The sequence below is a fragment of the Brassica napus genome, chromosome A2, assembly GCF_020379485.1.
Source record: "Brassica napus cultivar Da-Ae chromosome A2, Da-Ae, whole genome shotgun sequence".
Taxonomy (NCBI): Eukaryota; Viridiplantae; Streptophyta; class Magnoliopsida; order Brassicales; family Brassicaceae; genus Brassica; species Brassica napus.
Window position 1 is genome coordinate 14,116,743 of NC_063435.1, and position 10,950 is coordinate 14,127,692.

The 10,950-nt window shown below is 37.2% G+C and overlaps 1 protein-coding gene across 1 annotated transcript; it reads right to left on the reverse strand.

The window, feature by feature from the left end:
- Positions 1–8,097: 8,097 nt before the first annotated feature.
- Positions 8,098–10,584, reverse strand: LOC125586102 (3-isopropylmalate dehydrogenase 2, chloroplastic-like). The gene is made up of 11 exons (XM_048755910.1): positions 10,281–10,584; positions 10,031–10,172; positions 9,844–9,955; positions 9,657–9,732; positions 9,485–9,573; positions 9,271–9,357; positions 9,055–9,171; positions 8,864–8,971; positions 8,702–8,755; positions 8,454–8,606; positions 8,098–8,367 (listed from the first exon to the last, which is right to left on the reverse strand). Exons 1-11 carry the CDS (start codon positions 10,507–10,509, stop codon positions 8,287–8,289), a joined length of 1,248 nt encoding a protein of 415 aa, XP_048611867.1. The 5' UTR covers positions 10,510–10,584; the 3' UTR covers positions 8,098–8,286.
- Positions 10,585–10,950: the final 366 nt, after the last annotated feature.

Sequence of the window (10,950 nt, forward strand, 5' to 3'; positions counted from 1 at the left end):
TTATATATGATGATTAACTACATGCAACATATGTGATATAATTAACAACTTATCGAACAACGCCTCCACGATGCAGCTCTCCCCCTAAAGCACGGATCACAGACAATTCTGCATGTATGACATCTTCGATGAACATTCTCTCTTCATAGCACACGACCACAACGGCTCTGCATACAACACTATGGAACGTTCGATTAGCTTTGCATCCTAAATCTGCAATAAATTGCATCTTTTGAGAATAATTAGTATATTATTTTGTGCAAATAATTACTTGCGTCTTGTGAGCATATATGTTATGTACACAAATTTTTGCTTCATAAATTATATCATGTTATTATATTATATATTTGCCTTGTCGATTTCAATTATATGAGTTATTATCATTTTTTTGTCAACGAGCTATTATCATATTTGTTTTCATAAAACCTTACCTCGGAATCTTTTATTTTGTATCTAGCAGCCGTTAACTTTTCATCTCAGTTTCCATCTCTCCGGCTGTCGGTGTTCCTTGCCGTCACCGGAGAAGGCATCTCATCTCTCTATTTTTCTTCTTTGGGCTTGACTGCGTGTTTCTGGCAAATTTTGTTGTGGTTCGATATGTGGAGTGGTTTCTCGAGTCTTCTCCATCCTTTTCATTGCAAGCCTCGTGCCTTGGATCTTTGTCTACTTCGCTGCAGTGATCGTAGATATGCAATTATGGTGTTGTTCGCAAGTTCTGAGGTGAATTTTTCCGGCTCTAGTCCAACGGTTTGGAATTTTGGGTCATGTTTTCTTAAATTTACGAAGTCGTAAGGTGAACTTCGAAAGCTTCATACTCTTATCAAAACGGAAGTGATAGGTTCTTAGTGTTGTTTCTCGGTATATAGATGATTTCAACTTTGGTTATGACAATAAATGCAAGTCTTCTCAGGTTTCAATTCTGCTTTTTGAGCTCAAGAAGAAAACAGTTCAAACTCAACCTTATCAGTGCTATTTTTTTACGTTTCGATGGATCTTGGTTGGGAGCAGTCTTTGTTGTCTTGCTCTTTATTGTGAAGCTATCATATGGTATCTACTGGTGTTACTGTTTAGTCTTCACTCGTTATGGCGTTCAATTATCTTTCATTGAATAGTTTTTTGTTAGATTTCTCCATGTGTATAGATGACATCCTTCATCATTAACTCTTTCATTTTGATATACAAACCCATCGTTATAAATAAAAACCTTATGTTGTACAAGTTCTCCTAAAGGACAGATGGGGTTAATGTTCTGTACATTAACAATATATTTAAAAAAAGCTAACACACTAGCCAAAAAGGGCTCACATTCAATTCATAATGAATGATGGACGCAAACTCAAATTAGGACAGAGTTTCACAAAATCAAATAATGGTTGTAATGTGTTATCATTGGCGTGACTTCCAGACGTTGCTTTCAATTTAAATCTAGACAGAGTTTGATTTCTCACTGGACTACTAGTCCCTGAAGTGGAGAAGAAAACACCATCTTCTAGAGAATTAACTTCTTTGGATTTCTTGAAAACAAAGCGAATCTTAAAGAATTACAAGTTATAGACGTAACAGCAATTTGATTAAATGACTGATTTTTTGAACATTGCAAAAAATAAAATTCATCTATTTCTAAGAAGAAAAACAAAAAAAAAAACAACATGAGACAAGACTTGATTTGAAGTGAGGATTATGGAGGTGAAGAATAAGACGTTTTTTCCTACCAGATAAACGCATCACCGGAATCAGTTGTAGCTCCTTTTGGCACACCAGATTTCTCATAGTTTCCGAGAGATTTCAAAAACCCAACGACATCTCTGAGCTTTGATTCAAGAGAGGGTTACAAAACTTAAATAATCAAAATCAGTATTTCAAAACCAAATCAAAACCCTAACCAGCTCTTTCTCTTGGTCGTCGCCGTGAGAAGCGAGACCATGAGCCAGTGGTCGCTGTCTTGATCCTGGAAGTCTGGGGCTAGAATGGGAAAATGTTGGCGGTGATAGGCTCAACATCTAAGCTTTGAAGATCCATCATCGCGAGATTTAATTTTTGTGGGAGATCGTACGTGAAAAAACAGATAAGTGATCTGGTGGTGGAGGTACAAATAGAACTATGATTTTTCGGGGAGCAATACAAGAAATTTATATTAAATTGACTAGTATATAGTTATGATTTAACTAGAAAGAATAAAGAGTAGAATAAACAAGAGAAGAGCAAATGACATGTTGGTATTTTCATGCGTTAAAGTGTATGAGAAAGGTGAGTGTATGAAAAAGTGTGTTGAGAGCAAGAAGTGATCTAGAATGTAATAAGAAATTTGAAATATGTCCTAGGCTGTAAATATCTCAGAGAGCTTTTTTACAGTGCATGTCACTTTTTGAGTTTTTATTGCACTGAAAGTCACTTTGTGCTCCTGAGGTAGTTTTTTTTAACGCTGATTTATTATGATATTACAATTATGAGAAAGATTATATAGACGATCTGACAACCGACAATACTACATATGTTATAAGGATCTACGCATAACTGCATAACCTGAACGGTCATACGAAGATCACGCCTGGTCGAGTTTACTTGCACCATGTTGAAGATCCCTTGTAAGCCTTTCCTCCGTAGCCTGCATAATTGTTTAATAAATCGCTTTTTCCGGGAATTGAAACCTGGACCTGCTGGTGTAGAAGCATTAATGAACCCTTAATCAAACCATTGGACTAAAGGGGCTTCCACTCTTGAGGTAGTTTATAAAGGAAAAATGACAAAGTTGTCCTCAACTAACAATTTTGTTTATATAACTATTTCTATTTTTTCTCCCTCTCTTGAGAAGATTAAAATAGTTTTCAGATTTCAAAAAGCATAAAGTTATTTTAATTCATATAATCACAGCCACACAAAAACATCGTTGGGAGTGATTGGTTGAACTACAACTATAGAAATTTTACTATATAATTTATCATATATAATGTTTTGATGTAGATGTAAGTCTGTAACAAATGTAGTTGTAGAAATTAAATGAGAAAAAAAGGAAAGAGATTCTTACAACAATTTTTTTTTGCTTTAGAAAATAAGGTTCATACAGTTCTTTCTTTAGTTTTTTTGGCTTTAGCTTTAATAACTACATAAAGCATGATTGGTAATTTTTATGGTTGTAGATAGAAAATAAAGCTAGTCACTTGATACAGCTCAACCAATCACCCCCATTATCTTAATACTCTTTTCTTGACATCATATATTTACCTTCCTTATCTCAACTTACAAAGTTTTTGTTGATGGCTACGGCGACTTCGACAAAATATTTATCTCATTCATCTTTCCATGCCTAGTTTGAGATTTCGACGAACCGACCACAACCCGGTTCACAGAATTTCAACCCGAGAGATACTCATCCATGGTCAATATGACAAGTTTTTCTTTCTTCTGGTCCCAATAAGCTCCTTCTTTTCCTCAGTCGCCATTGTCTCCGCCAATTTATGTATGTATCGAAACCACAATTTAATTTGGAGGAGACACAGTTTCAAACACCTGTTGCGGTTAACCACACTGAAATGAGTTGTGCACGATACCCATTGCAGGATCTAGTGATTATTGGCTTGGCAGAGGGTGTGAAATGTAAGGGAAGATTTGGTAGAGTATTTGAATGGGAACCGGCTTGTTAGGACAATAAGAATGAAGTTTAAAAACATGGACAGTTCGTAGAAAAACCGCAACAGTGTACACAGATGGTTCTTGAGGAAGCGTAGCAATGTACACATGGACATGGCTAGATGTATATACATGGCTAGACGTTGTACATGTGGACATGGCCAGACGGTGTACACATGGACACAATGTTTTAGGTTTTTTTGTGGATTGTTGTATTGAGCCGTAACCTAACTGGGCAACATTATTTGGAAAGGACCAAATTGTCTAAGACACAGTATGATTATTTCGACATGAAACAATTATAAGGCCATGATTAACCCGGGCTCTTAATGTGGGATTCTTAGCTTCGGCTAAGAACCGTTTCTTAGCTTTTAACTAAGAAAAAGAACCGTCTATTAAATAAGAGATATAAGAGCCGGCTCTTAGCCGAAAAGTGTTGAAAAAGTGTCAAATCATGAGTTAAGAACTCCAAATTAAGAGATTGGGTTAATCATGCTCTAAGTGGATTACTTTGTTGAAAGCTTGAAGAAATACTTGTTCTTGCCAAAACCACATGTACAATATAATATAAGTGTACATATGTGTAGAAAAAAGTCATTTTTGAAAAAAGTATGCGAAAGGTGGTTCACATTGCATCTTATGGATAAATTGTTTACAAAAAATCTCATAGATATCATATAAAGTGTACACATGGATATAACATAAGAGTAATATCACATTATCAAACCGTTACAAAATCAAATCCTGGCTGTATTGTGTTATCATTGGCGTGAGTTCCAGACGTTTCTTTCAATTTAAATCTACACAATTTGGTTTCTCACTGGACTACTAGTTCCTGAAGTGGAGAAGAAAACACCATCCTCTAGAGGCAAAAACCTTAACTCATTTGGATTTCTTGAATACAAAACGAATCTTAGAGAATTACATGTTATAGATGTAACTGCAACTTAATTAAATGACTGATTTTCAGAACATCGCAAAAATTAAATTCATCTCATTCTAAGAAGAAAACACACAAAAACCCAAACATGAGACAAGCTTTGATTTGAAATGAGGATTATGGAGGCGAAGAATGAGACATTTTTTCCTACCGAGATAAATGCATCACCGAAATCAATTGCAGCTCCTTTCAGCACACCTGATTTCTCATAGTTTCTGAGAGATTTCAAAAACCCAACTACATCTCTGAGCTCTGATTCAAGAGAGGGACTACAAAACCTAAATAATCAAAATCAGTATTTCAAAACCATATCAAAACCCTAACCGCCTCTTTCTCTTAGTCGCCGCCGTGAGAAGCAAGACCATGATCTAGTGGTCGACGATGTCTTGATCCCGGAAGTCTGGGCCAGAATGGGAGAATCTTGGCGGTGATAGGCTCGGCATCTAAGCTTTGAAGATCCATCATCGCGAGATTTAATTTTTGTGGGAGATCGTACGTGAAGAAACATATAGGTAATCCGGTGGTGGAGGTACAAAGAGAACTATGCTTTTCGGGGAGCAATACAAGAAATATATATTAAATTGATTAGTATATATGTATGATTTAACTAAAAAGAATAAAGAGTAGAAAGACCGAAGGACATGTTGGTATTTTCATGTGTTAAAGTGTAAGAAAAAAGTGTTAAAGTGTATGAAAAATTGTGTTGAGAGCAAAAAGTGACCTAGAATGTAATAAGAAACTTGAAATGTGTCCAATGCTGTAAATGTTTCCTCAGATTATTGGTACGTGAATGTGTTATGCTACATTCATAATTTATGTGTGACAATCTGTTATGTGGATCTAGGTTCACATTTCTGCACGGCACCGATCATAATCCTTCACATGTGAGTCCTCACTGACTCCTTTATATAGGTTATTAGTGTGTTTGATGTTTGTCGAAAGATCTTACTTTTTAACAATATTCCAGAAGACAAATTGTGACCAATTGATCGGGAAGACTGTGAGCTTGGGTTCGCGGATTGTCATAGCATTTCACATTTATAACTTTTTCTTGTCTTTATCGTACTCGTTAATTATAAAAAGTACCATATCATCCTTTTTCTTGTCTTTATACTCATTCTTTGGTCCCAGCGCCCAAGCAATAGACGCCAGTCTACTTGAGAATCGCACACGTTTTTTTTTTCCCACGAGAAAAGTACTTCATTTCATTCGAAGAACACATACACATTTAAAACATAAGCTGGCGGATGAAAGAACAATCCCCAGAAACAAAAGCCCACATGAAGGCGGCAACTAAAACCCACACCGGGGTGACTTATAGTACTAAAACATGAAGATTAGAGCTGAAATAAGACTACATAAAGGCTAACAATTGCCAAAAGCGATCGGAAAGTTAATTTAGCAGAATTTAAACCTTAGCAGAGGCCAATGATGGGAATTGCCGTGCTGCCTATAGCCCGCACGCGCTAATCTCCACCTCCTACACCACGACTAAACGTTGCTGCACATGCTCGCCAACCGTTAACGTCCAAGAACCAAGACCCTACGACTTCATAACCCAACAGGAAGAACCATTACTCGATTCACATAACCTTCGGGTACGGAGGCGACGCGTTTCACGCCCGCTTTACTCCTAGATAGAAGCCCAAACACACTCTCAACGAAGACGAAGCCTTACCAAACGGACCCTCCAGACACACTGCCTAAGAACTGAATCTGTAAGCTATCATTGCACCCACCACGCTGCGAAGAAACTCTGCTAAACCAACTATCACCACACCTTAACACTACCACTACTCAAAGACACAGAGCTCTCTTGATACCAACTGACTGGAACAATCCACAATGACACTGAAGAGAACAACTGCTTCAACCATCAACATCGAACGCTATTGCCATCAACTCTGCAGTACCACCACAGAACCAAAACGGGGCACTTCATCACAACCAAACAGAGCATCAATAAACACCACGAGGAGGATCTAGTTTAACCGGTTTTAATTTTACTACCACCTATCAGTCTCCTAATGGTAAACCATCAGTTTGTGAGCTAACAAGATCGTCACAAGGTGCTAACCGGCCAAAACTCCATCCCTCCGGTCATCACCATCTCCGGCCCATAGCCTTAAAACACCTAACACACCAAACTAAAAGACGGACCACAACTCCAGTAACATCGCGGGAACCACCCAATTGCAACTCCGAGAAGCTTTCTGCCATTGTAACACACCGCTCCTCCACCAGCCTCCCGCCGCTAGGTACGATAGATCTGAGGTGAAGGAGATGTCTAGCCCCGTCAACGCGCCGTCGCCATGACGATTCCAACGCAGATCTCAAAACTGGAAAATCGGATCTGGCCAGATATCGGTCCTAAAAGCCGATTCCCACCACCACCGTCCCGCCAAGAGTCTCGCCACCTCTCCATTGAAAGCTGGAATCCGCCTCCGGTGAACCACGAAGGATCCTCCGAGACAGTCTCAACAGACCCAGAAACGGCGTGCATCTCGACCTAGAACAAAGACAAGATGGATGAGAACAAAGGGAAAACAAGGAAGAAAGAGGCGGAGGTGCCTCCGACGACAAAAGCCGCCGCCGGAGCTAGGGCTTTCTACAGTCCGAGTTTCGTTTATTGCGTTTAAGAAATAGAATAAGAGAGAGGGACACATCTCTTCTAAGTTCTAATTATATCCACGTGATTAATTATAAAAAATAGAATAATATTGCGGAATCGCACACGTCTCCTTCAGATTTTATCCACGTGATTAATTATAAAAAATATCATCGTCATTTTCTTTAGTTTAGCCCTAACAACAGTGAACAGTGTCGCTTTCCTGCAATTATTTATCGTACCCTTTTATTCGCAAACGTCCCATACTAAATACATATGTATATATATAACAAATAATATTTGCTTCTATTTAAAAAAAATATATTTATATCATCATATATATAAAAAGACATTCTTACATTTTTTTTAGTTATGTAACAATGTAATCATAACTAAAAAAATGTAAACTAGTGGTAGAAACTCAATAGAATTCACAATATAAAATTTAATAATAATAAAAATCAATTATATTAGTGTGACAAATGGCAGAGAGTATTTCCAAAATGGGATTGAATCTCTTGTTTGAGAAATGATAATGTTATATTTCCTCTATTTTGTTTTACTTAAAATATATTTTTTTTTTTGAAACTGTTACTTAAAATATATATTTATCTATAAAAACTCATCTAGAAACTACCATTGTGGATGATCTAATGCTATATGTTTAATCAGTTTGTAACTTTGGTAACACTCTGGAGATGTAAATTTTTGCAAAGCATTCGAAAGCATCTAAAAACTGGTGTTGGTCTAAAAAGTGTTTTCTATTTCGGTCATATTGCTCCATGTGAAATTACTCCAAAAATGATTTGTTGTGTTTTTAAGGAGGGGGGGAGGACAAACATACAATAGTATTTTGTCATGTCTCCTGTGTATCATAGGAAAAGAGTACCCGACCAAACAATCATTAATCAATGTGGAGAAATAAAACTAAACCACGCCAATAATATATTGAATGCATAGTAACAGATATTTTTTACACGGACCAAGCAAGTCTCAACATTGAGACGTGTCGTTTTATTTCATGCAACAACACAATTATACTAACGACATTAAAATTGAAATCAGTTCATGGATAATTGTCGGCAGGCTATGAGATGTTGGTTTTGTGATGCTAGTTCAATTGATACGACGGAACTCTGACGTAAAGTGACTTCAATATTTCTTCACCCATCTTCTTGCATCCCACAATTTTCTGTCACATTAATCGTCAATGATCGTTAAAAATCATTTAAAACAGCGAAATTTAACCTAATTCATCAATTAAGCAAAAAAGCTTACGGCTCCGGGAGTGGAAATATCACGCGTTCTGAAACCTTCGTTTAAGGTATCAAAAATAGCATTTTCTATGCGTTTTGCGACCGCTTCTTCCTTCAAACCATACCTCAGAAGCATCACGGCCGTGAGAACCGCAGCCAGTGGATTTGCTACGTCCTATAATTTACAAATCATTTTAATTTCAATTTTTACGTACCCTCCACAAAAGTCATATATAACCATCGAAGTTTAGTGATTTAATTAAGTGTTACCTCTCCCTCGATGTCAGGAGCTGAACCGTGAACAGGTTCGAAGAGCTGCGGTCCCTTTATCAAATAATGCATGAATATTAGGCATGTATACATACAGATTAAATAATAATATGTTTTATTAAGGGGTAATTTATATGTGTGTATTTTTTTTCCTATAAATACCGGGCCTCCGATGCAGGCGGAGGGAAGCATTCCAATGCCGCCGGTGATCATAGCTGAAACATCCGACAAGATATCTCCAAAGACATTCGTTGTCAAGAGTACGTCGAACTGAAAACCGGTTTTAATTAAATTAAGATTATAGTTTCTACACTGTAAACCGAATTAAGTTCACTAACTAAAACCTAACGTACTTGTTTGGGGTACCGAATCAGCTCCATGCCAGATGTGTCCACTAGCATATGCGACAGATCAACTTCTGGATACTCTTCCGACATAATCGTCACTCGTTTCCTCCACAACCTCGACGACTAATATTAATCCAACGACCCCAACACAAAAAAAAAAAAAATTTCCTGACGATATGTTATTCAAATATTATATTAGTTTGTATAAATTGTCGAAATTACTTCCAAGATGGTAGCTTTGTCGACTGAGCAGACTTTGCCACGTCGTTCCATTGCCATGTCAAATGCAATTCGAGCGACACGATCAACCTAATTAAAGGAACAATTAACTCTAAGTAAATAATTATTATTGGCTAAAGAAACTTTTGAATTTTAGTGTTATATGATTAGCTAATTTAAGTTCTTTTTTTCTTGACCAATAGCTAATTAAGTATACCTCGCTACTGGAATAAATCTCGGTGCAGAAACCGGTCTCCTCGCCCTTTTCGTTGATTCCAAAGCCTCTTGGCTTTCCATAATACAAACCTAGCGTTTTAAATTTCATATCATTCAGTTAATATAACTATTTCTATTGAGACAAGTAGTAATTTGTATTGTCATAAACAAACCTCCAGCGAGCTCTCTTATGATCATAAAGTCAACCTCTTCCGTCACACTCCTCTTCAAAGAGGAAGCTTCCAATAACTTTTTAGCACAATTAACCACAATATTAATTTTATATAAATATATAAGAGTTGTTATAACAAGTTTATAGTATATAGTTACATTTACACATGTGTATATCAACTGATTTACCTGAGGAAAGACGGTGATGGGTCTGAGATTAGCATATACTCCGAGAGCTCTTCGGATACGCATCAGGCCAACTTCAGGCCTTAGATGCTTCGGTAGATGATCCGACGACGGCCTTTAATTACGCATACACATCTTAATATATATCATCATAAATATATGTATATGTGTGTGTGTAAGTTGTACTTACATCTTTTTGGTGATACCAACTGCTCCTAGGTAAACAGCGTCGGACTCAAGAGACGCTTTTAGGGTTTCTTCCGGGAACGGAACTCCGGTGGCCTCGTAAGCGGCACCACCGACCAACATCTCCTTAAACTCGAAATCAATTCCTATAAAAACCAAGGAAAATCACTTTAAACACATTACTTCCGCAGCAAGGAAACTCTTGAATTGATTATATCAACAAAACTTATTGTAATATAATTAATTATAGTAACCTTCGAGAGAGCCAGCGAGGCGGAGAGCTTCGACGGCAACTGGAGTGACTTCAGTGCCGATGCCATCACCGGGGAGGACGGCAATGGTGTACTTTTTATTTGGTGTGGTGGCGGAGCATCTGATCCTACCAACACGTTTACTAGCCCTAGAGATTTGTTTGGTAGTACTAGGAATAAGTGAGACCGGTAATTTGATTCCGCTTGCGTGGATCTGAAGTGCTGTCGACATTTTGAGTTAGAAGAAACTAAGATAGAGATGTATCACTAAAATTCTGATTCTTGATTGGATGCTTTTGACCGACGTGGGATTTTGCCTTCCGCCAAATACTTCTATTTATAAGAGGACTTTTTCTTTTAACCCAATCTTCATTTTTACCATTGCATTTTACGGATTTATTTTCACCTGTTCACATTTTTTAGTTAGTACTATTTTCGACACGTTTTTAGGTGTTTTTTGGTTGTTTTGATGACGACAAATAAAGTGAGACAGTTAGTGTTCGTACGTGTGTGGAGACTGATAACCGTCTATGTTCCCGTCTCCTTGGGATTATGATTGTCATGCACAACCAAAAGAGTGAAATAATTATTACACGTGATTTTGTAATACATCAAAATTGGTTATAGTATTCGATAAAATTTCTTATTTCTGTGTGATCAAGGTTCCCTAATT